Raw genomic sequence first — 22,835 nt, 5'->3', positions numbered from 1 at the left:
GCAGCGGTGCAAAAAAAAAGATGACAAGTCCGGATTAGAAGAGAAATTCTGCAAGATAACCAATATGATAGCGTTTTCTGCCCTGGAATAATAGTTCGGGATTTTGTTGAACAAGCATTCAGCGCACTCCATATCAACCAAAAAAACACAGAATCAAACCCTGCAGGTGCTGCTGTGGTGCAGTTATAGTGGGTTATAGTGCATCTAGGCGTCCTCCAGTTGATCAACCGCCCGCCCCGTGCAGTGCAGGCCCTGTCGTTCCCTCCGCCGTCGCCCGCGCTGCTTTCTCCATCCGCTCCGTTTCGCCATCGGGGAAACTTGATTCTCCTTCCCTCTACTTCCTCTCACTTATTCCAACTTCATACAGCTCTTCTCTCTATCGTCCCAACCTCTTTTTTCGTCGTTTTTCTGCCCTCACTCTCAGCGTCAGCCTCCAACTCTCACCGGTTTCTCCGGTCCCCAGGCTATCGCTTTTTTCGCGTTTATAAGTCAATGGCCGGCGCCATTCGCTGAGCGGGAAGCGGTCGGTCACGGCGCGTGGGAGCGTTCCCCCGCAGTACCTTCGTACCGGCTGCGAGGTTCCAATAGCAGCAGACGTCAGTTCCTCTCGACAGGCGGAACTTTTTGATTTTTTGGGGGCGGAATCGGATTGGGACATTGAAGGACCACTGTGATAGCGGAATACTAGGTTGCGAACAATCTACGGCCCGTAGGACTTGTCGTAGGGTTGATCCCGGCTCCCGAAATACATCAACTTGACGTCTGCGCCGGACCGGGAGACAAAGATATATCGAGCCGAGACGAATCTGAGGACGAGCGCCCGGGATAGTCTACACGATTGAGTGATAACGGCAGATAATAACTCTGTCACATTTCATTCTCGGGTCCATATCGCACGCATCGAGTTATCAAAAATACGACCAGTGACAGACAAATCTTGACAAAGGACGACTGGGATGTCGTCAACTGACCAGGTCCCTCCCGAAGCTGCCCAGTCGCCGTCTTCAGACTATGCTGCATCATCCTACGGTTACGCATCCTCCGACGCTCCAATGCACTCCACGACGGTCACCCCCTTACACCGATGGGCACTCAACGCCTCAGATACCCAGTTCAATGCTGTCGCCGGCGCAGTGGGTGGTTTCACATCAGGTGTCGTGACATGCCCTCTCGACGTCATCAAGACCAAACTCCAGGCGCAGGGCGGCTACGCTGCCTTGAATAAGGGACGACATGTCGGCCACCCCAAGTTATACAACGGTCTCGTTGGTTCAGCAAAGGTCATATGGAGAGAGGAAGGCATTAGAGGCCTCTACCGCGGTCTGGGGCCTATTGTAATGGGTTATTTGCCAACATGGGCTGTATGGTTTACTGTTTATAACAAGAGCAAGGGGTATATATCACAGCATTCTGGTAAGTGCGCATGGTCCAATGGCATGGTGGCATATTGACCTTTTTTTCACCAAACAGACAACAGTCACATAGTCAACTTTTGGTCGTCTATCGTAGCAGGCGCCAGCAGTACAATCGTCACCAACCCAATATGGGTCATCAAAACTCGGCTCATGTCACAGAGCAATATCCGCCACAATACACAAGACCACCACTCTACGTACTACCCGAAAGCTGTGGGCACACCAACAGCACGGCCGACACTGCACGACTGGCATTACCGATCAACGCTAGATGCAGCTCGCAAGATGTACACTTCAGAAGGCCTCATTTCATTTTATTCAGGCTTAACACCAGCACTCCTCGGTTTAACACATGTTGCTGTGCAGTTCCCGACCTACGAGTACTTGAAGACCAAGTTTACCGGTCAAGGAATGGGCGAATCGAATGAGGGAGATGATAAATCTCATGTTTTCGGAATATTGGGGGCCTCGATTCTATCCAAGATTCTCGCCAGTACTGCCACATACCCTCACGAAGTCATCCGAACCCGTCTTCAAACCCAACGGCGCCCACTTGCCGGCGAAGAGTTCGTTCAAGGGATGGGTGTGACGAGTTCAGGCCCCAGGAGTAGGGCCCCCGTGGAGAAGCCTAAGTATCAGGGCGTCGTCCATACCTTTCGAACCATTCTAGCTGAGGAAGGTTGGCGAGCGTTCTATGCTGGTCTTGGTACTAATATGATGCGGGCTGTTCCAGCGGCAACGGTCACGATGCTGACTTACGAATATGTCATGAGGCAATTATACCATGCCAGGGCTGAGGCACGCCATTTATTGCTAGACCCTACGGCGGAGTCATAAATACTCAACAACGGCCCTGAGTTTGGGCAAAACGTCAGAATCATAGGAGTTGAACGGTCTTGGCGAAGGAATGTACACATGGATTCACAGAAGGTATAGGATTAGGAGATGGGGCAAGGCTGAGATACCCTTAGTCGGCTGGAGGCTTAGACAATTTTCTGGTTCACAGTGGGACATACGTGGCGAACGTTACGGCGACTTGGTTCCTATCATTTCCATTTTTCATATACACAGAGGAATGTATACAGCAGGCGCATATGGCTGCACGACCCCTTTCTTATCTTACCTGAAGAGCAGAGAGAGCTTGACTTTCCGAGTTGCATTAAGGGCTGATGAGTCGAGGCACGGCGAAATCGGTGCAGCGCAGGCATTCAAATGGAGTTTGTTTCATGATGTATGTTTGAGAAACTAGACAACAAATCATAAAAATACTATACGTTCAAATTCATGTGCTTTGCAGAAGGATTGACGCTCAGGTCTAGTGACAGGGGGTAATCGATTTGCTTCCTATACGCCGATGTATGCTACAAGTTACTCTGCTCCACATTCATGATGAGCCACGTCTTGGTGCATGTTCTCCATTCCCTGGTAGTTTCGAGGATCTCTGTCAAGGGGTTCTGTTAGTTGACGTTGATGAAGCTAAGTGGTGGAACGTACTGCTTGGTCTCGAGCGGAGTGAATGGATGAGCGGGTGTATCTGTAAATTATCAGATTACTGATTATATCAGGAGTCTTTTGGATCTATTTCTATAAAAAAAATGTTGGGATATGTTCACTTCTGAAGAACACGCCACTTTCTTTTACTCACACGAGCAGTACACATGCCATAGTGAAGGCAGCCCCTGGGGCCATAAAATTCTGTAGATTTTGAGTTAGCACAAAGCTTCTTCAATTTGCATAAAACAGACTTACTCGGGGATTCATATTATAAGTCTTGGCATTATAATTTAAAGTTAAGGGTAAATGGTGAACGTCTCATCTCATCTTATTGGAAGTAAACGGATGATTTCGGCAGGTATTCTATTGGTGCGCAGTAAAAGCATAACTTCAATTGATGCATCTCTTCAACCGTCTTTTTTCAGCTCCGCAATCGCAGAACAGAGAGTCTCCACTATCAATCATCTAAGCGAAAAGGCATGGCCCGTGCGCCATCCGCTGCCGAGCAGCTTGTGGTCCAAGCTCCCGGAAGCTTGAGAGGACCTGGAACAGCCTCTATTGGTCCCCAGACGAGACCTCCCAAACCGGGGTGAGGCACCTCATTCGAATGCGACTGCGACGGACGGGCAGTCCCATTTCCCCCAAGCGCCCAACCTCATCTTTTGTTTTTGTCTCCTTCATCCGCCTTTTCTTCACGCGTTTCGTACTCTTCGCGCCGTGGTTTTAATCACAAATTCATCTGCGAGCTCTGCAGGATACAGCATTGCTCTTCATTCGTTGCATTCAGCGCATCGCATCGCATTATCGCAAACTGCATAAATCCTCTCGCTTCATCCATATATCACCATGCCTATGGAACTTCGCAAGCGCAAGGCGTCTACTGCCCCTCCCCCTCCTCCTGTGAAGAGGAAGTCAACTACCAAGGTTCCCAAAGCGGCTGCCAAGGTGAAGGAGGCCGCTGCCAAGGTCACAGAGAAGAAGGAAGAGCCTGAGGAGGCTAAGGAGGAGGAGAAGACTGAGGAAGAGCCCAAGGCTGAGGAACCTAAGGCGGAGGAGTCCAAGAAGTCCGGTGGCAAGCCCAAGGTTGGCGATGTTGTGGACCTTGATGGTTTTGGAGGCGAGATAGAGACCAATGATGGTGAAAAGACCACATTGAAGAAGCTTGTTGATGAGAGCAAGTCTGGTGTCGTCCTCTTCACTTACCCCAAGGCATCTACTCCTGGCTGTAAGTTGACAAAGCCTTCTCATCCGAATATCCATCTGACTCTTCCGCAGGCACCAAGCAAGTCTGCTTCTTCCGCGACTCTTATGAGCCTCTCACCAAGGATGGCCTTGCCATCTACGGTCTCAGCGCCGACTCCCCCAAAGCCAACACAACCTTCAAGGAGAAGCAAAAGCTCCCTTACACACTGCTATGCGACCCGAAGGCGACACTCATCGAGGCCATCGGTCTCAAGAAGGCTCCAAAGGGGACGACGCGCGGTGTTTTTGTCATTGGCAAGGAGGGCAAGATTCTGGTTGCCGAGGCCGGAAGCCCCCAGGGCACTCTTGATCGTGTTCAGGCACTGGTTGAAGAGCTGGCTAGCAAATAAATACGAGGCCTCTGATCGGTCGCACACCTACGCATGATGGTGATTAGTGGGAGCAATCGGGACTTTTGATATGCCTGGGTTACAGGCTTTTTGTTTTCGTATCTTGCTGCAAATTAAAAGGGTTCATAGACCAATAGTAACACGAGTGATAGCAACATTTCAAGTTTCCCATTTTGGTCTGGATTCGATGTTGACGAGTATTATTTAGTCCTCGGTCACTAGGCCTTCCAGTGGCAATGCCAGCCATTGAACCATATCCTTAACCATAATTTGATGATACCGTTGTTTCTTATGGTGCAGGCTTGATTTTAGGACAAGTCCTTTCAATTTTCACCAATTGATGCCCCAGAGCTCGAAAACATGGCTTGTGAGATAATTGTTTCGATGACTGCGGTATCGTTCTTGTCGTGGCAGAAGCCACCAACATTCAAGTTACAGCAGCTTACCTTTCATCACAACATACCTACCGCCATAAACAAGACTCAATCCTCACCATAAATGATATTGTTATAAATTCCGTAGTCATTTATGAAACCGAAACCACATGTGCGGCAGCACCTCCTGCGCGTGTGAGTCTATAGGGTAGTTATCATCTCTCGGTGGAGCCTCGGCTAAACCAACTTGGTCAGCCAATAATCACGACGCCATTTCAACTTGGAATCGATTCCATCACCCGAACCTCAACGACAGCCTTCATCAGCCTACCACCGCCATCATGTCGTCCCAAGCGGCCAAAGCCGCCAGCAACGTGGTCAGCATCGCCAAGGTACGACTCATGAACAAATCTCCGAACCCAATGCCTCCCAATGGCCCTTCGACAGCAGCCCCTACGTTCGAATTACCTCGCACATCATGAAAGCCAATACATGACATACAGCCGCTAATAGAACCTCTGTCGTACAGAAGCAAACCCTCCAGTCGACGGGCATCTGGGAGGCCTTCCGTCGCTTCATGGCCATCGACCCTGAGCGATCCAACGGTGTCCCTCTGAACCCTCACTTCCGAAACCCTACACCCGGCGCGAACCCTCCTCTCGAGTACGACGACCCCGTTACGCTGCCCGCCGGCGACATCGCCGACAACCCTTACTGGAAGCGCGACAACCGCCGAAACTACCCCCAGCTCAGCGTCGTCAACCAATCCCAGTTCGCCCAGCTCCTCACTGTCGGCAGCGCCGCGGCTCCCAAGGTCGAGCTCATCGGCGAGGCTGGTGAGAAGCAGCTCGTGGCTGTCAAGCAGGAATCCGAGACTGGTCTGGCAAAGGCTCTCGAGAAGGCGACCGATGCGACTAAGGATGTGTTCGTTAATGGTATGCCCCCTCTGCCCAGTGGCCAGACCTTGGCAACTGGAAAGTGGGATGTGCACAAGTATGAGGTGACAGAGAGATCTTATGGTGAAGGGTACGTTGCAGACGCTGGTGAATTGCGAAGAGAATATGTGCTAACTGTTACAGATACCCTTGCAGATCATTCAAATAAATTAGAAGCGAAGAGGGTGGTTGTGGATACAAATTATGAGGTAGTGAGGGTATAGAATTTCCATTGACAATACAGATGATTTTCCTTTTTCAAATATGAAAGTCTTTGATACCGATGTTCATACGCCAAACCAAACTCCGAATCCGTTTCTGATATTCTCAGGATGTTGGTGATGCTCCCGATGCCTCTCTTCCACCACTCCCCGCCATCTTTTCGACAATCTTGGCCTTTCCTTGTGCCCGTTTAACCCGGTCATCAAAATCTTGAACCGCATCATCCAAGTTCTCAGTCGAAAGTGTATCTGGCTCTACGAGAGCATACAGAGTGTTGATGTTCTTCTCCAGTCTTGCGTTCTTGGGTAGTGGTGGCAACGTGCAAGTCTCTCCTGAAGCAGTACCGTCCTTGTGTGGTATTCGGTTCGCCCATACGATAGCTTTGCTGGCAAGACGGCCACTTTCGAGGAACTTCTCAAAGCCCTTTTGCATACCAAAAGATCGTCCTTCAATCCGCCCCGCTTGAACGCCGTCTTTGATGCCTTGTTGGTAGCCTTCTGAGTAAAAGCGCTCTTCGAGGTTGAGGACATCCTCGAAGGGATCAGAGGAGTCTGTTTGTCTAGTTTCCATGGTATCTGTGTGTGTTCTTTGGGTTGAATCTTGACTCACTGATTTGTAAGTGAGTTGCGAGACTGAGTGAGTGAGTGGCAGAATTTGCGTCACCGCCCACTAATGGCGGGGCAGTTAGACTTATTACAACAGTCTGGAAGGGTTAACTTTCATTGCAGCACAGTTACTGGCTAACGTGAATTTGTATAAGTTGCGTAGAATTTACTACAAAAAATGCCTTCTAATGACCATGCCCTTGAGAAACACCTGACTTCTATTTTCCTTTACTCCATGATGAATTCCTCTATTGCATACCAAAGATCATACCGCCATTGGCGCAAATTACTTGACCAGTGCACCAAGCACTCTCAGGGCTAGCAAGCATAGCGACGATGCCAGCAATCTCATCAGCTTCACCTGCTCGACCACCCGCAGTCTTGGCCTCCTCGACGACCTCGGGATCGTCAATGCCAGGACGAGCAGCCATGAGAGGCGCATTCTGGATAAAAGGCTTGATGAGACGCTTGAACTCGTCCGAGTTGCGAGAGTACATCTCAGAGCGGACGGGACCAGGGTTGATGGCATTGACGGTAGCTCTCTCGCTGAACTCACGGGCCCAAGTTCGTGTCATAGCCTCGAGAGCAGCCTTTGTGCCGCCGTAGACACTCTGGCCAACAAAACCAAGACTTGCGCTTACACTGCTGAGGTTGATGATACGGCCGGAGCGGTCTGTGGGTAGGTAGGGGTGTGCGGCCTGGACGAGAAGAAGAGGGCCAAGTACATTGACGTTGTAGCTCTTTGTGAAGTCCTCAGGCTTGATGTCAGGGACCTTGTCGTTATAAGCAACACCCGCATTGTTGACGAGGATGTCGATGCGCAGGGGGCTGAAGGCATCGGCGGCTTGAGAAATGAGCGAGGCAGGACCTGAGACGGTGCCGAGGTCTGCTTGCACGGGGACGACCTTGATAGAATGCTTGGAAGACAGCTCAGAAGCAAGCTTAGCTGTTGAATCAGCAGAGCTGGCGGATGTGTAGGCGAGGACGAGGTTTGCGCCTCGGGCAGCAAGGGCCTTGGTAATGGATAGACCAATGCCTTTTGAAGTCAGCAGAGCTCAATTGATTGTAGACAAGGTAAGAGAACATACCCCGAGAGGCACCAGTGACGATGGCAAGTTTGCCAGTAAGAGGAAGAGCCATGATGGTGATGTGTTAGTCGGTGGTCAAGTGAGGCACTGTGATGAGCCGGGTATCAAGACAACAGAAGAACACAAATTGAATAGGAAAAAGAACAGCTTGTCTAGAAGAACAAGAACTGACGATGATCTCCTTGTATTTATATCTATCTACGCCCTTAGACTGTTCTTGTCGTGGTCCTCTTGCACGTTAGTTTACACAACTGACACAATTCAAGAGCCCACTGCAATTGTCGCGCCAATAGAGACAAAGCACCAACTCAATAATCCACCTTCTGCCCAAGTCCCGTGGCGGCCATTGCTTGTCTTTGACAGGTGCGCTTCCACGAGGGGACATTTCTCGGGTGTTACAGTGGAGGGGCAGTCAATTGGTGCCTGGCTTAGCGTTCTAGGTCTTCTGCTTCAGAGCATCGTAGTGGGGTCGTCTCTCTACGGCGCGGGGGACTTTACTGCCGACCTCCGGGCTGACTTTTGACCGCAAACTTGTTGACCCGCCGTGTGAATTGAGGGGCCGATTCCGCTTGATGAATTGCACTGGACTGAAGCGGGCTGAAGCTATACCATTCTCTGCCGACATCCAAATACTACGTACATACTCTTGAGCCTCATCACCACCTGCACCACAGAATCACCTGCAGCCATGGATATCCGCCTCCTCACAAACGCAGACTTGCCCCTCATTCAGCACGCAAACCTCGAGAACCTCCCCGAGAACTACTTCCTCAAGTACTACCTCTACCATGCCCTCTCATGGCCCCAACTGAGCTACGTCGCCGTTGATGTCTCGCGACCCAAGAAGGATCCCTACGAGTACCCCAAGATCGTCGGATATGTCCTTGCCAAGATGGAGGAGGAGCCTTCAGACGGTATTCCGCATGGCCACATTACGAGTCTGAGCGTGATGCGAACACACCGAAGACTGGGTATTGCTGAGAAGTTGATGCGCCAAAGTCGTACGTGTACTCAAACCTGCTGGCCTCATAGTAGAAACTGACATTTGTAGAACTGGCTATGGTCGAGACATTCCAGGCAAAATACGTCTCCCTCCACGTCCGTGTATCCAACGCCGCAGCCCGCCACCTCTACGAAAACACCCTCGGCTTCACCAACGAGAAGACCGAATCCAAATACTACGCCGATGGTGAAGACGCCTTCTGCATGCGTCTAGACCTTGGAGGCATCAAGAAACAAGTCGACGAGGCCCTTGCAGAGGAAGAAGAAGAAGAAGCCGAGGACGAGGGCGAAGCCGTGGGTGAGGTTGGCCGTGATCCTGAAGCAGGCAAGGACAAGGACAAGAAGAAGAAGATGAAGGTTGCTGTGGGGAGGAGCTTGGGCGTTGGTTCGTTGGTGGAAAAGGATGACTCGAAGCATTAAGGAGAAGAGAATGTGAAAAAAGGGGGAATGTGTGTTTTAATAGACGGATAGATAAAAAGTTGTGATGTCCGGGTGAAATATGTCATGAGTAGCTGGAAGATAGTTATGATGTTGATGAGTCTACGCTTGGGACACTATTGCGCAACTGAGGAGTGAAAGGTTGGATCCATCAAATACTACGATGAAGCGTAAATCACAAGTACTGTTTCTAGGCATAAAGATTCATATCTTACAAGAACTGGAAAAGAATATACCAGCAAAAGGACTGCAAGGGTCAACCACACTGAAAAGTGGTGCAACTAACCTTACAGATGAGGTATACAACCTAGATAACTCGATATAGCTGACATGGAGACAAACAGTCGCTTTGGCGATAGATATTAATACAAAGTTCAAGAAATCGGTATCCATATAAGTACATAAGAAGTTGAAAAACCATCATTATCCATCAAGTTGCTCAGCCAACTCACGAGCATACGCCTCATCAGCTTCAAGCCTCGTTCTCTCCATTGTCTCTGTGAGAGCCTCAATCTCCTTTTCCAGCGCCCTGCGCTCACTCAAAGTTATTTCTTTCACCTCCAGATCCTTCTGCTTCGTCGCAATCTCAGTCTCTATTCCAAAAACAGTGTTGTACTTTGCAGCTGATGCCGCACCTGGCGGCGGAATATTGCCATCTTTGTTGGCATCTGCTGGCCATGAGCCTGGAGGACCTTCTCCTGAGCGAGATGGCCACTCTCCGCCACCAAAGAAACCGCCTCGACCGGGAGATCCAAATGAACAGTGGTTTGGCCAGCCTCCTTGGAAGCCTCCTCGACTTCTGCCCCAGGGACCTTGACTTTCACAACCGCCCCAACCTCGACCTCTGCCTCGACTATGATGGCCTCGATCTCCTCGGCCGGCTCCTCTGCCTGACCATCCCCAGCCACCGAGAGCTGGTGGAGGAACTCTGACACCAGGGACGTTGACAGGAGGAACGTGAACGTTGACTGCGGGAACATGAACGGGAGGAACTTGGAAAGGAGGCACCACAGGAGCAGGAATTGGCTCAACATGGCCCCTCCCTCTTTGGCCCCTCCTATGATCTCTGCGAGCAGCCTTCATCTCCCTCTTCTGCTGTCTCCTCTCCCTCTTCTCAGCCTTTTTCTTCTTCTTATGATCTCTCTTTCGATCTCTCCGTTCCTTCTTCTGCTGACGTTTCAAAGTCTTCCATTGTTGCGAAAGGGCTTTTACCTGCAACTTAAGAGCCTTTCGGTCGATATTGGGAGCAATGCCATTTGTGTTCGAGGCTTTAAGTTCAGCTTTCAATTGCTTGACATCAGCCTTGCTGCGCACTTCGAGAGGATTAGCTGTCCATTGTTGTAGACGAGCGATGTAAACGGGTAGCTGCTGGTCCTTGAGATCGTCGTAGTCAGGGAGAGAACCGATGGATTCTGAGCTAGAAGAGGAATCTGAGGACGAGGAAGATGATGAAGATGATGACCGAGAGCGGCGTCTTTGGTGATCATGGCTAGCTGCTCGTCCTCGTTGGGGGAAAGTGTGGGCTTCAGGAGGACCTTGATGCCATGCTGGGTGTCCGGGCATAAAAGGAGGCATGTTGCGAGCATTCGGAGGTGGTGGTTGGGATGGTCCAGGGCCAAAAGGGGCTCCCACAGGCTGGCCGTTCATGCGAATTCCCCTGCTATCCATAACAATGTTTCCTATGCGAAGCCCATTGCTATCAGCAACAAATCTGTCTCCCCACCGGACGCTGTCATTGTCGACTTGGAAGCCGCCCCAAGATCCTGTCCAACCGCTAGGCCTGCGCTGAGGCATCGCTTCTCTCGGAGAAGATGGGCCAGCTTGATGTGGGAGTTGCACTGGAGGATCGTCGAATGTGGTCTCCCATCCTCCTGGCATGTGCGATTGCTCCTCGGGCTGAAGCCGTACCATGACATTTCGGGGAGCAAAGAAGCCAGAGTTCCACTGTTGCACGATAGCTTCGACTTCTGCACGCTTGCGACGTAGTTCACTAGGATCAGTTGTGTGTCGTTCTGACTTGACGCTACCGTCGCCAATAGATGACTTGATATCTGAGCCATCTTCGGATTTGCCCTTTTCACCCAGGATAGCCTCATTCCGGACGGAATCGTGATCAGGGAGGAGAAAGTTAACAAAAGTCGCCCAATCTTGGGCTGTGATATCGTACGAAGTCGCCCAATTCTCCGGATAAGGAATGTCATCTGGCACAGAGGTCGGCTTCACAGCGATGCTGTGGATCTGAGGCTCCCATTGAGACGCTGATGTTGGAACAGGCCGGGTCTCAAAGTAGAGAGCTACACTGGGAGAGAGGGGGATTTCGTGTGTTGTAGGTGTTGTTGCGTTGACATTAGATTCGGTGCGAGGTGTAAGTGGTGGAGTGAAGATGGGTTCTGTAGTGGAAGTTGAGGACATGCGGGAGGCGGTATCGTCACCGGGAGCTGCGGGGCCGTGCCCGGAGCCGGCGACGGAACCAGCATGTGGTGAGTGCGGGGGCTGAGAAGAGGTAGAGTAGATATCTGTCTCTGAGTATGGAGGCGGCGGCGCATCGTCAGCTGTTGCTGGGGCCTGGCCAGTTGTGAGATATGGAGGATTGTTTCTGCTGGTAGAGTCCATGGCTGGTGATGGAGTTGTCATGATGAGAGGAGGAGGGTGATGCGATTATGGAGGGGTATTAATGGGGAGAGAGAGAATGGGTGAGAGCTGATGGTGTGATACAATAGCACACTGATCAACCTTAGCTTTGGGAAGCTATCTGATAAACGTGACTGCATCATAGCCTGAAAAGAAGGGTATTTTCTTTTATTTAACCTTTATCAATGACCTTCAGCTATCACCTCACATCATGACCAAAGAGGAAACGCTTTCAACGGTCTGATCAAATCACCGAACTGCGAAAATGCCCTACAGCGCCTTACAGGGGGTTACGCAACTCGCATTCGCAGCCCTATGACTCCCCAGGATCCCCTGCGTCCAATGGCCGAGCTGGTGCTTACGCGGCCGAGCGAGGGAGCCTAGACTAACCGACAGCTGTGGTGCCGCATTCCCGGCCTCTGATCACTCTGACAATACTCTAAAGTTATGCTTGACTTGGGCCGTCGTCGTCATTGCTTTCATACACCGCATACGACTCGATACGATGCATACGGTTGCGGTGTAATCTGATGATTTGTGTGAGGCTGATCTCAACCCAATATGGTTGAAATTTTAAACGCTGGTGATATGTGCTATCAAGCAAATTCTATGGTACCTTCACTCCTTGACTGGATAGTGGAAACCCTGTCTCGCTCAACGCCGAGAAATGAATGAATGGCACAACTTTTGCGACGTTTTCTTTTCCTTTGATTTTTTGTATTCCTCCATCATTCTTCGTTAAGGAAAAAATCGACATCCTCCGTCTTGTAATGATCTGCGATGAGACTGGACAAGTGATCTCTTGAGTGTGTCCCCCTGAATGAAAAATTAGTTGTTTGCCTTACACAACGACCTCTTGACTTACAAATTGGTGATGTATATGTCGATCAACTCTGGAGGGACCATCTCATTGAGGGCAGTCCGAACCTCGACGCTGTTCACCATGTGTCCATCCGCAAAGTTGACAAAGCTGGCAGAGTCTCCCCACTCAATCAAAAGCTCTCCGCTGAAAGGGTTCACAGGGCTGAGTTTGTACACGCCGCCGAGGACAATAACAGCACGTCCTCGCTCTTTTGCGGCTCGAGCAATGGCTGCAGCACCCGCATCGGCCATAACACCACCGCTGGCGACAATCGAGTGCGCCCCCAGAATGACCTTGTCCACTCGGGACATGTATGCCATCAACCCTCCATTCATGATGTTGATCACTGTAATACCAGCGGAAGCGAGCTTCTTACGGAACGAGGCATGGGGGACTTCTGGGGACTGTTTTTTTGGTGGCTCGGTCGCGATGAGAACTGTGAATCGGCGCTTCAAAGCTGCGCGAAGAATGAATCGCTCGACTGTAGGTGAGGGCTGATGGATGAGCACGTAGTCGCCAGGGTGAATCTGAACGTCAGCCAAGGCCGCGATTTGATCGTCCACAGAGCTGATCTCATCCTTGATCTCTTCAATACCGTCGATGACCTCTGATCTCAAAGCATGAACCTGAGCCGAAGGAGCTCTCCATGAAGGAGTTGATGCCCCTGAAAGACCTAGGGGCGATCCCTGGCTGCTGGGCGCGAGCTCGCCGGGTGTAGACACTGAGAGGAGGTGAAAGAGAGTCTTAGGCACGTTGACTGAGCTGTAGGAGGATAGTGGACCAGGCCGAGCGGGAGGAGGTTTGGCGCTGTTGGTGATATAGTCTCCGGCAGAATCTTGCTTGCCATATGTCGAAGGAGGCCATTGGTGAGAAAGGGCATCTGGGTTCGGGACAGCATCGGTTGGTGTGATCTGGGCGTCACTAGGGGTTTCACTCGCACCCTCGTTTCTATCCTCGGCAGCTTCGTCGCGAATGAGGCCTAGGACTCGGCGCACAATGTTGGCAATAACGAGCTCTTTGGGCTGAGCCTCGACCAGGCGACGACCAATACGCGAGACGTTGTCGATCAAGCTGTCAACGTTGAACCATTTCGATCGGGCGACGACTTGGAGTAGAATGTGAGCTGTAGCGACGGCGCAGGGCTCAGAGCCCTTGATTTGTCGTCGCTTGAGGAGACTGAAGGTATCGCGAACACTTAGTAACGAGCATCTTGGCAAAGGACTTGGCGGGTGTCTCACCAGATGAGGCTCTCAACAGACGATTCCAGTGCTTGACCCTTGAGAGACCTGAGATATTTCTCGAGATCAGGCGCGTAGCCTGTAGAAAGAGGGGCCATATCTACTAGGAGGTGTATCGGTCGGAGTCACAGTCGCCGGTTGTCGTAGCTAGGTAGTGAAGCCGGGGTGGGATGTCTGCGATTCGCGGGGTGAAATGGAGGGGTGATTTGTGAGTCAAACACAAATATCGGCCAAGATAAGATATGCTGTTGATCTGTAAAAACTGATTTATTCTCTGTTTAATTTCGAGTGAGAGATTTCGCTTGCGTTGTGCGAAGCGTCGACGTTGTTGAACAGGCAAACGATTGTTGCTGCTTCGAACGAATTGTACGGTTTGTGAATATGAGTCAATCAATTCCTCCTCGCATCGGAGCCTTTTTTTGTGCAAGGCTTCAGGTGGGGGCCATCAGCCTTGTCGCTTTGTGGGGCTATACCCCGAGCCCCGAGTGCAAGCCATGACGACAATGGGACAGGGGCAGATTCTACTAAGACGTAGTACTAATTAGATGAATTTGGTTATCGAAAGAATCCTTGCGAGAGCATCACAGATTTTCAATCAAGGGTGGGATATATGTAGGTTATCAATATTCGCTGACAAACTTGAGAGTTGGGCTCACCGCCATCATCTATGAGCTGTCACTAACTTCAAGAATGGCAATTGATGAGCTGGCAATGTTCAAGGCATTACGGAGTAATCTTCCGAGGCTCGATTCAATTCTTTCATTGCCAAGAAAGTGGTCAAACTGGTTCGTCTCAACCATCAAACACCATTATCCCAGTGACATATTCGATACGCAGGAATGGCTTGCCATGAGTGTACTGCTATATTTCTTGGTATTGGCTTTTTCACTCAACGCCTTCCAAACAGATGGACATAATAATAAGCCCTCACTTTGGGCATGATGGTTTTTATTTATTCTTCTGTTACGTTTCGTCGTAGCTGGTATGGGACCCATCCACCTCAGCAGTTGAGGGCAGAGGTTTCTCGTGTCTAAAGTGCCAAGCTGCTCAGACATAGTACCAGTCCTCCTAAGCTTTACATGATCGCTAAGTGGTCACGTATAGTGACCATTGATAACTAACATATGATTGTGCATAAGTTGTCGACTAATTCTTATGGCCATAGACGATGGTCAATTCCGGGAGGATCTCACGTCGAGATAGTCAGCGCCCAACGACGATAGGTTTACGGCAGCTGAAGTGTTTCTCGTTTATTTCGTTATATCTATCTTAAACACCTAGGAAGAGTTCCTGCTACATACATATCTAGTCACTTGTTGTAATTTGAAACATCTTCTCAAAGGTGCATAGCATTCTCTACATCAAGAAAAAGCAATACGTAAATCATATCCGATGTTTCCCACATCCTTCACAACTCCTACTGTACTCCACCGATCTAACCAATAGTAATATCATCCATGCTATCACCAACCTTGGCGCTCTGTTGGTTTGGTTTGGTTTGTTTGCTTGTTGGTTCTTGTAACTTGTTAGGTAATAAGCTTGCACACCACTTTAAATTTTACAGTTGAGCTGTGCAACCCCTCGTCTTTGTATCTCGATCTTCCCCAGATCCTATTCCCATCTGCTATTCCCTATAATCCACGTTCACTTCCAGCACGAACATCCCCTCCTTTGACACGACCAGGCACATATATATCTATATGTACACCATTGATAGGTAGTATGAAATAAATATCAGCCTGCCATATGTCCTCTTTCTATTTCCATATGTTAACCTTCGTAAGGATTAAGTCTGTCCATCCAATTTCGCTTTGTCTCACATAGCAGCAGGACTTATAAGCCATCAGACAGGACACTACTATCGACGATCATGGGTTCGCGAATACCTGAGCTCTCTTCTATGTCCGTCTCGAAAACCGAAAAGGCCTCGCAGCCCGTAAAGTCAGGCCTTCTCAGCTTCTTAGACTCGACCGAAGAAATTCGTCTTGAAATATACAAACAACTTCTCGTACTCAGGTCACCACCATATCTTTTTCCAAGATTTTGGAACTTGGATAGTGACATTCGCACCCGACAAGCCAAAACAATGGCTCGCCACATTGTATACCAACATGCAAATATACGCCGAGGCTAGAGAGGTCCTCTATAGCAAAAGTCACTTTATCATGGTGGACGAGCCCAAATAGCACGATAGCCTTCTGCGATCGTTTCTAAGCTGCATCGGTTCCACAAATGCCAACCTACTATCCCGCCTATCATCAGTTTCCCAGTCGCACAAGGTCAACCCAAAGAGGTCAATATCAGACAAGATAGCTTGAAGAATCTAGCTCTTCTTTCCGGAAAGCGCAACAACCTAAAAACATTAGAAATACAAGTTTCCGGGGAATCATCCATGCTCTTGACTGAAGCAGACCCGCAGTTTGCTCAAGAAGCATTACAGTGCATCGATGCAGAGCTAAGAACTGTTTCTTCAGTGGAGAAGATCATCGTCAGAGTTCACACTAAAAATCTGCCCTCCTCGGTGGTGGATTTGTTGCAAGGGTTTGGATGGGTTGTCCTGAATCGCTAATAAGGTTACTGGATATGGTAGGGAGAATGGCTAAATTAGGATGCTTCCAGCTATTTGGAAGTGAACAATCTGATGATATTCCTCTCTGCACTGGGAGGAAATGGACTTTAGCTCTGCACCTATATACGCCAAAGTTGGCTTAATAAATGCAGACTAGGCTACCCTCCAACATAACTGCAATAGTCCCCCTCGAAGCTATTCAGACCTCAGGTGGTGAAATCCAATATTCTTCCTACTCTTATTACCTCGAAGACTATTTTCCTGCAACCATACAATCATCAAAGAATATTAAATCAAAGAATATTAACATGTGAGCCACGATGAAGTTGGAGGTCATGAACAAACACTCTGTTATGGCTAGCATCTTTGCTGGCATCTGCTTTATGTACCAATGGTATCATATATTTACCAGCTTAGCAAGGCGACTCCTCTTCACATGCAAAGAGCATCGCGTTCAGAACCACTCAGTCATTTTGCAGATTGTAGATACGAAAACGAACATGCAAACCCGACAGATCCACAACCTGGCCAGGTTTAAGATGCCCTTGCTCTCAACCCTTGTCAGCTGTCAACCAACCTACAACCGTCTTGTGAAAGAAATACGGGGATACTACTTATCGTTTATCTATTAGAGGATCAGAACATGGAAGAAATACCAAGCTTAATGAGGTCTTTAGAAGTTTGTTTTTAGTCATACATTAAGTCTTGTGTTGGTTCATCTAACTGGGACAATAGCTGGGCTCCTCTTATTCCTTGCGTAGGTACCGAGTGTAAGCGCTTTGTGTAAGTGTAATACTTAATTTATCAGCATTCAGCACTATGATGACTTTGTCTTCAATAAAAGCAACGTCCTCACCATTCAAGTAGAATTCCGGCAGTTGAATGGTTGATGTTGACTTTCCCGGTTCTTCATGAAACTTGTAGCATCTACAAACTATGACAGCCTTTACATGTTGGCACCACAGCGGAACATATACCAATAGCCTCACAACTTAATGAACTTTGTTCAACGTCCCCAAACTTTAACCAGATAATAAATGCGATGTTTTTACAAACTCAGATATAGGCCCTTCAAAATTTTCTGCTGTCGCTTTTCTTCTTCTCCTCTTCATGGCCCAACCTTATCTGTCATTATGGTGACGCTTCGTAGCCACACACTAGAGAAGACCAGACGCTCGTCTTGGGCTTTTCTCCCTCAAGAGATCCGCCGCATGATCCTAGAGGAGATCTCTCGTCAAAGACGATGGGGTTGTGCGTCCGCTGTTTGTAAAGAATGGCATGCCCTTATTGTACCGAAGAATCTCAACCGACTGGAGTTGAACAGAGCATCCGCCGAGGGCCTGAAAACGATCATTCTACAGAGGCACCTCATTCGCCGAATCCACCTCAACATCGAGCTCCCTTCTTATGCCTGTCGGCGGTGTCAGCGAGTTTCTGGTTTATGGGAGCCTGCAAAGCTCATCAAAAAGGCGCTACGAAAGCTCTTTGGAGCGCTCGAAACCTGGGAGCCCACAGATCGTATAACGTTGGAACTCAATGTATACTCACCCAGCGACCCGGACCATTGGTTCAAGAACCATCTTTACGGATTCAACCACGAAGATGATGGAAATCTCCTCGAGAAGTAGAAAACTTGGGATGATCCAAAACACGGCTGGGTTAAAGGGAAGCAGGTGACGCTTCCAAACGCAGCCTCTATCCTGCAGCTATTCAAAACGATCAGTCCGGAGATCGCGGCTGGAGCGGTTTCCAAATGTGGAGAGCATCGACTACGAGCCGTGGCGGGTTCTGTGCCACTCACTCGATGAAAATGGCTTGATTTACGGACGTCATGACCTCAGTAAGTCGACGACAGACATAGTAGGTATATCCCCGTATCTAACATTGCAACAGTGATGCAGGTTCTGCTTCGCAAACTGCCCCAGCACGTCAGAATCAGTGACTATTTTCGAAGATTTCAACGAACAGACCATGGAGGCTATTCGCAACGACATGGACCCGTCCATCATCAGTATGTCCATGCAAATAGAGACTCGCCGGTTCACAAGATCTGAGTTGGGGGAAGCCTTCGCTGTGAAGAGCCGTGACCTCGAACATCTTTCTGTGGCGTTTATGATCGATGCTCGAGACTTCCTCAGATCTTGCAAGATGCTCAGTGACTGGCCTCGGCTCCGATCGCTGATACTCACAGCGCCGATCATGACGAAAGGATCTCGGGACAGTATATCTGGCTTGTTGGTCAATACTGGCGAGGTTGCGCAACAGATGCTGCATTTGAAGAGTCTCACCATCTGGCACTGCTCTCGCGAGAAGGCCTGCGCAGTCATCTTCCACAAGAACGAAAGGGAAGACAGAAACGGACATGATTCGGCGACCCTAACATGGCGAGGAACACGCGATTTCGATTTCAGTAAAGAGGTGGTTGAGACATGGCAGAAAGTCGTTCTACACATGTAATTCTCATCAAGGATGTTTTGGCCAATGTGACTCTCACCAACTCCTTTTCAGGATTGAGCGAGTGGAGGACGAAATCATCTCTCATGGCGATGCCATCTATCATCTCCGTTTGCCTGATGGTGTAATTGATCCTACATCGCTGCGGCAGATATGCCAGGAAGGGACATTGCAAAGAGAGGCCTGGGCAGTGGAAGCTGAGCCCAGTGGATGGACCTAAGGAAGATCCATAACGAAGCTGTTATCAATAGGAAATATGATCACTGTGGTGACATGAGCTGTTTGGGAAACAAAAGGAATACTGGCGCTGATTATAATTGATTGTGGAAGAAGTCTTTTATTGTAATACGTCGTTAGCCAGGGGGTGGCAGAAAGCTTATGACTAGGTTATGGCCTAAGTGACAAAAAGATTTAGACAGTATTGGGATAATTTAGGATGAATTTAGTCTGCTCTTTGACTACTTTATTTTCTCACCCCAGACAGAGGCTTAGGTAGGTCATTTATGATAGTACATAGGAATTCAGTAAGAGCATATGCGATTGATACGAGCCGCGGTATCCAAGAACCCCTGTAGCGCTACTGTAGCAGGGACCAGTCATCGATGCACTGAAAACAGCCTAGAAACTCGAGTTCGCAGGCTGGAGCCCCTCCACTCCAAAGCCTGGCAGTTCCCCAGCATCTCGGCACCTCAATCCCCAACACGTGCCATCCCTCTCAACCATCATCCGTCGTCAATCGAGCCACCCATCAGCAAATTCTCTCACATCTCACTCCCTTTGTGATCTACTCACTCCTTTCTGAATTGATCTGATTTGACTAGCTCCCTCACGCTCTCTTTGCGCGCGCTCAAAGCGGCTCGGAAACTTGCCCCCCCTCATCTTATCTTTGTTCCTCTCGAGCAATTGCCACGGGCTTCTTTGTTCTTGTTTCTCACAAGCCAGAAAAAAAGACTCCCCGCCTCACCCGTCGATAGCCCGCTATCCTTACGTATTTGCTACTGTTTTACAACTAGCGCTGCAGGGCTGCTTATTTCGAGCTTGGAAGAACCCGATCTTGGTCCTAACTTAGTTGGCCAACAGAAGGTTCCCCAGCCTTAGAACTCTCTCCAGCAGCCAGCTCCCCTCTCAACGCCACGAAACAGTTAATCACTACTCGCTGACAACCGTGCGAGGGCGGCTTGACTTTGCTTTGCCTTGCCTGTCTCGTCTAGCAGTCTATATAACCAACCTACAGGTTACCAGACCAGGCTAACCTAATCGTCTCACCACTCAAGACATCTGTACTTTTGGATTGGATTTGTTTCTGCTGCTTGGGCTTTGCCGTTCAAAAGTGCCCTTGTTATTTCCTCCCTGGGACTCTTTATCATTAGGCCATTTGTACATTCCCTGGCCCTACCATCGCGATTGTACTGCGCCCCTGTCCTAGTCCTTGGCTCTATCCTTATTTTTTTTCGCTTGGCCGCACTCGATGCCTTCTTGACATTCGTTTCACTTTCTGTCAATCAGCTTTTGTATTGACGGCTTCTCCTTCCCGCGAAACTAGGCCGGCCAATAGCCCGACGATCCGTTCCTCGGGACTGTTTCCCTTCTTTCCGTCCGCCGTCACAGAATTCCGAACTCTTTGCACCTACCTTCAAGACTCGAACGTATCCCCTGAACTGTTTCTTCTACCTCATGGAATGCGATAGCCTGTGGCGATGAACTCCCTCAACATCCTAACGGCCCGCGTATCGCCGCCCCCGAGCCCAACTCAATCTCGATCAAACAGCATAGGAGGAGGTCCCATTGGCACAATTGGATTGGCCTCCGAAGACCAGCACGGCGACGATAGACCATCCGGTCACGAGACTGAATCCTTTGCCCAGGATACTATCGACGAATCGCGATTCATCGAAAAGCCGGCTGACGAGAGTACACCATTGCTCAACGACACAGGCGACAACCAAAAACGAAGCTCATGGTGGCACTCTATCCCTCGACGTTTTGCTTCTAGCATTATTGGTTCTATTAGATGGGTTCTTGCGACACTGGCATCCCCAGGTGTCTATCTCATTGCCTGTTTCTATGACGAATACGGCAATTTCGCACCCTTTACGCAGCTCGGAAAACTATTTGGATTACACGGAACTCAACATAAGACCATGGAAGAACCTGAAAATGTTTCTGAAAAAGACTATGGCAGGACTTCAGGATATAGGAGGCTAACACCAAGACCGAGGCCGGTATCATCATCATCGACGTCATCAGGCCTCTCATCGGAGTCGGAATCAGATGGATCACGGTCAGGCAGTCTCAGTCGACACGCACGATCGAAGTCACTACAGCCTGCAGAGGAAACCGGTCCGGCGAGAAGGTCAATTCGCATCAAGCTCAACAGCGACGAAGATCTCAGGCAGCGGAAGCATAGGAAAACGCAATCGGCAGTCGCGCGAACGAAGGCTAGTGATTTGGGCAGCGGCGACCTCTCGGCGCATCTTAAATCTCCCACTTCTCCCATTGCAGCGCTCACCAAGTACCCAAAGACACCGGCACCACCTCGACCTTTGATCCCACGCAGGCAGCCGTCCTATATCAACCTCGAGCCGCCGACGAGCCCGCAGAAGACCTTGATTCTAGATCTAGACGAAACCTTGATACACAGCATGTCCAAGGGCGGCAGGATGAGCACCGGACACATGGTTGAAGTGCGCTTGAACACAACATATGTGGGGGTTGGTGGACAGACATCGATTGGACCGCAGCATCCGATTCTATACTGGGTTAACAAGCGACCGTATTGCGACGAGTTTTTGAGGCGGGTGTGCAAGTGGTACAATCTGGTTGTTTTCACAGCGTCGGTGCAGGAGTACGCAGATCCGGTGATTGACTGGCTAGAGGCGGAGAGGAAGTATTTCTCGGCGCGATACTATCGTCAGCACTGCACATTCCGACAAGGCGCTTTCATCAAGGACCTCAGCTCGGTCGAGTCAGACCTGAGCAAGGTGATGATTCTCGACAACAGCCCGTTGAGTTATCTGTTCCACCAAGGTAAGATGCCCCGGTCGGGTCATTCAGGGGAGAGGTTGTTAACATTCGTTTGCCAGACAATGCGATTCCTATCCAGGGTTGGATCAATGATCCAACCGATACAGACTTGATGCACTTGGTGCCGCTGTTGGAGGGCCTGCAGTATGTTCATGATGTTAGGGCGTTATTAGCCCTAAGGGGTGGTGAAGATGGTCAACATATGGCATAACTTATGATATTTATTAGGCATAACTTATGATAAGGTATTTTAATCTGGAGTTGATTTCTCGTTTTCGCTGTAGTTCAAGGGGATAAAGTTGGTACCTTAAGTAGTAGATGTGGCGGGAGAGCAACCGCCATGTTACCCCAGACCAGACGAGTGGCTTGACGTAGTTGAGGTAAACTTATGATGATATTATGAATATCTTCTAAGTTAGGGTCAGATTTATGATGATGTAGTTGTAGTCATTCGGAATTTCATTAAACCTCTCAATTTTAGAGTAACCCTAAGTTTGGGCAAAGCTCCAGTTACAACGCTCTTTGGAGGTTTGGAGCGTTTAAATGCAGGCTTGCTTTCTGTCGTCTTGTGATGCACCAATATTTCCAATTAAACACAAGCTATTCGCAAACAAAGAACAAGGGTCCATCCACAATCACACGTCAAATCCGTCATGACATCCCAATCCTCTGTACTCGAATTGTGATGTTCAGGGACAGGGTCTGGTGTCAAAGGCATGTGCTGAAAGTCTGAGACAAGAGTGGCAGATTAGCTCGAAACGGAATGTGTTGTTGAGCCGACTGTTTTCGGGAGGCCAGGACCGGCTTTAGAAGGTTTGAAGATGGAAATTCGTTTGAACTGAACTTGGAAACGGGGAATAAAAAACAAGCTTTGGACCGGCTTCGGTTCCGC

General features: G+C 49.4%; 11 protein-coding genes across 17 annotated transcripts; 6 read left to right on the top strand and 5 right to left on the bottom strand.

Annotated features, from left to right (window-relative positions):
* Positions 1-11: 11 nt before the first annotated feature.
* On the top strand, positions 12-2,712 carry FOXG_05111 (uncharacterized protein). The gene is made up of 2 exons (XM_018383223.1): positions 12-1,413; positions 1,471-2,712. Exons 1-2 carry the CDS (start codon positions 957-959, stop codon positions 2,250-2,252), a joined length of 1,239 nt encoding a protein of 412 aa, XP_018240113.1. The 5' UTR covers positions 12-956; the 3' UTR covers positions 2,253-2,712.
* A 749-nt stretch (positions 2,713-3,461) lies between these two features.
* Positions 3,462-4,744, top strand: FOXG_05110 (peroxiredoxin Q/BCP). Its single transcript, XM_018383222.1, has 2 exons — positions 3,462-4,134; positions 4,185-4,744. Exons 1-2 carry the CDS (start codon positions 3,756-3,758, stop codon positions 4,499-4,501), a joined length of 696 nt encoding a protein of 231 aa, XP_018240112.1. The 5' UTR covers positions 3,462-3,755; the 3' UTR covers positions 4,502-4,744.
* A 399-nt stretch (positions 4,745-5,143) lies between these two features.
* Positions 5,144-7,871, top strand: FOXG_05109 (NADH dehydrogenase). 2 transcript variants are annotated; one of them, XM_018383220.1, is made up of 3 exons: positions 5,144-5,267; positions 5,405-5,901; positions 5,955-7,871. In XM_018383220.1, the coding sequence occupies exons 1-3, from the start codon at positions 5,217-5,219 to the stop codon at positions 5,977-5,979; spliced, it is 573 nt and encodes a 190-aa protein (XP_018240109.1). In that variant the 5' UTR covers positions 5,144-5,216; the 3' UTR covers positions 5,980-7,871. The 2 variants fall into 2 exon arrangements, with proteins under 2 accessions (XP_018240109.1, XP_018240110.1); XM_018383221.1 differs by having other exon boundaries at positions 5,144-5,901.
* On the bottom strand, positions 5,903-6,681 carry FOXG_05108 (uncharacterized protein). Its single transcript, XM_018383219.1, has one exon. The coding sequence runs from the start codon at positions 6,600-6,602 to the stop codon at positions 6,138-6,140; it is 465 nt and encodes a 154-aa protein (XP_018240111.1). The 5' UTR covers positions 6,603-6,681; the 3' UTR covers positions 5,903-6,137.
* Positions 6,744-8,170, bottom strand: FOXG_05107 (uncharacterized protein). The gene is made up of 2 exons (XM_018383218.1): positions 7,726-8,170; positions 6,744-7,673 (listed from the first exon to the last, which is right to left on the bottom strand). Exons 1-2 carry the CDS (start codon positions 7,775-7,777, stop codon positions 6,886-6,888), a joined length of 840 nt encoding a protein of 279 aa, XP_018240108.1. The 5' UTR covers positions 7,778-8,170; the 3' UTR covers positions 6,744-6,885.
* A 78-nt stretch (positions 8,171-8,248) lies between these two features.
* FOXG_05106 (acetyltransferase) lies at positions 8,249-9,544 on the top strand. Its single transcript, XM_018383217.1, has 2 exons — positions 8,249-8,726; positions 8,777-9,544. The coding sequence occupies exons 1-2, from the start codon at positions 8,414-8,416 to the stop codon at positions 9,145-9,147; spliced, it is 684 nt and encodes a 227-aa protein (XP_018240107.1). The 5' UTR covers positions 8,249-8,413; the 3' UTR covers positions 9,148-9,544.
* A 44-nt stretch (positions 9,545-9,588) lies between these two features.
* FOXG_05105 (uncharacterized protein) lies at positions 9,589-11,799 on the bottom strand (the record flags this gene model as incomplete). The annotated part of the gene is made up of 1 exon (XM_018383216.1): positions 9,589-11,799. The coding sequence occupies one exon, from the start codon at positions 11,797-11,799 to the stop codon at positions 9,589-9,591; it is 2,211 nt and encodes a 736-aa protein (XP_018240106.1).
* Positions 11,800-12,243: 444 nt separating this feature from the next.
* FOXG_05104 (translation initiation factor eIF-2B subunit beta) lies at positions 12,244-14,352 on the bottom strand. Of its 2 annotated transcripts, XM_018383214.1 has the most exons (3): positions 13,897-14,352; positions 12,662-13,834; positions 12,244-12,612 (listed from the first exon to the last, which is right to left on the bottom strand). In XM_018383214.1, the coding sequence occupies exons 1-3, from the start codon at positions 13,992-13,994 to the stop codon at positions 12,525-12,527; spliced, it is 1,359 nt and encodes a 452-aa protein (XP_018240104.1). In that variant the 5' UTR covers positions 13,995-14,352; the 3' UTR covers positions 12,244-12,524. The 2 variants fall into 2 exon arrangements, with proteins under 2 accessions (XP_018240104.1, XP_018240105.1); XM_018383215.1 differs by having other exon boundaries at positions 12,244-13,834.
* Positions 14,353-17,365: 3,013 nt separating this feature from the next.
* Positions 17,366-19,254, bottom strand: FOXG_18985 (uncharacterized protein). Of its 5 annotated transcripts, XM_018399139.1 has the most exons (4): positions 18,754-19,254; positions 18,436-18,692; positions 18,014-18,381; positions 17,448-17,876 (listed from the first exon to the last, which is right to left on the bottom strand). In XM_018399139.1, the coding sequence occupies exons 1-3, from the start codon at positions 18,827-18,829 to the stop codon at positions 18,295-18,297; spliced, it is 420 nt and encodes a 139-aa protein (XP_018240101.1). In that variant the 5' UTR covers positions 18,830-19,254; the 3' UTR covers positions 17,448-17,876; positions 18,014-18,294. The 5 variants fall into 5 exon arrangements, with proteins under 5 accessions (XP_018240098.1, XP_018240100.1, XP_018240099.1 ...); XM_018399136.1 differs by having other exon boundaries at positions 17,366-18,381; positions 18,436-18,696; XM_018399138.1 differs by having other exon boundaries at positions 17,366-18,381.
* FOXG_05103 (uncharacterized protein) lies at positions 17,599-18,093 on the top strand (the record flags this gene model as incomplete). The annotated part of the gene is made up of 1 exon (XM_018383213.1): positions 17,599-18,093. One exon carries the CDS (start codon positions 17,599-17,601, stop codon positions 18,091-18,093), a length of 495 nt encoding a protein of 164 aa, XP_018240103.1.
* A 331-nt stretch (positions 19,255-19,585) lies between the features above and the next one.
* Positions 19,586-22,777, top strand: FOXG_05102 (uncharacterized protein). Its single transcript, XM_018383212.1, has 2 exons — positions 19,586-21,946; positions 22,003-22,777. The coding sequence occupies exons 1-2, from the start codon at positions 20,617-20,619 to the stop codon at positions 22,152-22,154; spliced, it is 1,482 nt and encodes a 493-aa protein (XP_018240097.1). The 5' UTR covers positions 19,586-20,616; the 3' UTR covers positions 22,155-22,777.
* The last annotated feature ends 58 nt before the right edge of the window (positions 22,778-22,835 follow it).

This window comes from Fusarium oxysporum, chromosome 7, assembly GCF_000149955.1.
Source record: "Fusarium oxysporum f. sp. lycopersici 4287 chromosome 7, whole genome shotgun sequence".
Lineage (NCBI taxonomy): Eukaryota > Fungi > Ascomycota > Sordariomycetes > Hypocreales > Nectriaceae > Fusarium > Fusarium oxysporum.
This window is presented reverse-complemented; position numbering and strand designations above follow the sequence as displayed.

Coding starts and splice junctions, on each gene's coding strand:
- FOXG_05111 (XM_018383223.1), top strand. CDS start 957: ATGTCGTCAACTGACCAGGTCCCTCCCGAAGCTGCCCAGTCGCCGTCT. Junction 1,414..1,470: donor GTATATATCACAGCATTCTG/GTAAGTGCGCAT, acceptor TTCACCAAACAG/ACAACAGTCACATAGTCAAC.
- FOXG_05110 (XM_018383222.1), top strand. CDS start 3,756: ATGCCTATGGAACTTCGCAAGCGCAAGGCGTCTACTGCCCCTCCCCCT. Junction 4,135..4,184: donor CAAGGCATCTACTCCTGGCT/GTAAGTTGACAA, acceptor ACTCTTCCGCAG/GCACCAAGCAAGTCTGCTTC.
- FOXG_05109 (XM_018383220.1), top strand. CDS start 5,217: ATGTCGTCCCAAGCGGCCAAAGCCGCCAGCAACGTGGTCAGCATCGCC. Junction 5,268..5,404: donor ACGTGGTCAGCATCGCCAAG/GTACGACTCATG, acceptor TCTGTCGTACAG/AAGCAAACCCTCCAGTCGAC. Junction 5,902..5,954: donor GAGAGATCTTATGGTGAAGG/GTACGTTGCAGA, acceptor TAACTGTTACAG/ATACCCTTGCAGATCATTCA.
- FOXG_05108 (XM_018383219.1), bottom strand. CDS start 6,602: ATGGAAACTAGACAAACAGACTCCTCTGATCCCTTCGAGGATGTCCTC.
- FOXG_05107 (XM_018383218.1), bottom strand. CDS start 7,777: ATGGCTCTTCCTCTTACTGGCAAACTTGCCATCGTCACTGGTGCCTCT. Junction 7,674..7,725: donor CGTCACTGGTGCCTCTCGGG/GTATGTTCTCTT, acceptor TGACTTCAAAAG/GCATTGGTCTATCCATTACC.
- FOXG_05106 (XM_018383217.1), top strand. CDS start 8,414: ATGGATATCCGCCTCCTCACAAACGCAGACTTGCCCCTCATTCAGCAC. Junction 8,727..8,776: donor GAAGTTGATGCGCCAAAGTC/GTACGTGTACTC, acceptor TGACATTTGTAG/AACTGGCTATGGTCGAGACA.
- FOXG_05104 (XM_018383214.1), bottom strand. CDS start 13,994: ATGGCCCCTCTTTCTACAGGCTACGCGCCTGATCTCGAGAAATATCTC. Junction 13,835..13,896: donor TCTGTTGAGAGCCTCATCTG/GTGAGACACCCG, acceptor CGATACCTTCAG/TCTCCTCAAGCGACGACAAA. Junction 12,613..12,661: donor GACATATACATCACCAATTT/GTAAGTCAAGAG, acceptor TTTTTCATTCAG/GGGGACACACTCAAGAGATC.
- FOXG_18985 (XM_018399136.1), bottom strand. CDS start 18,918: ATGTGTAGAACGACTTTCTGCCATGTCTCAACCACCTCTTTACTGAAA. Junction 18,697..18,753: donor CGCGAGAGCAGTGCCAGATG/GTGAGACTCTTC, acceptor TTGACCAACAAG/CCAGATATACTGTCCCGAGA. Junction 18,382..18,435: donor CGTTGCGAATAGCCTCCATG/GTCTGTTCGTTG, acceptor GTGCTGGGGCAG/TTTGCGAAGCAGAACCTGCA.
- FOXG_05102 (XM_018383212.1), top strand. CDS start 20,617: ATGAACTCCCTCAACATCCTAACGGCCCGCGTATCGCCGCCCCCGAGC. Junction 21,947..22,002: donor GAGTTATCTGTTCCACCAAG/GTAAGATGCCCC, acceptor TTCGTTTGCCAG/ACAATGCGATTCCTATCCAG.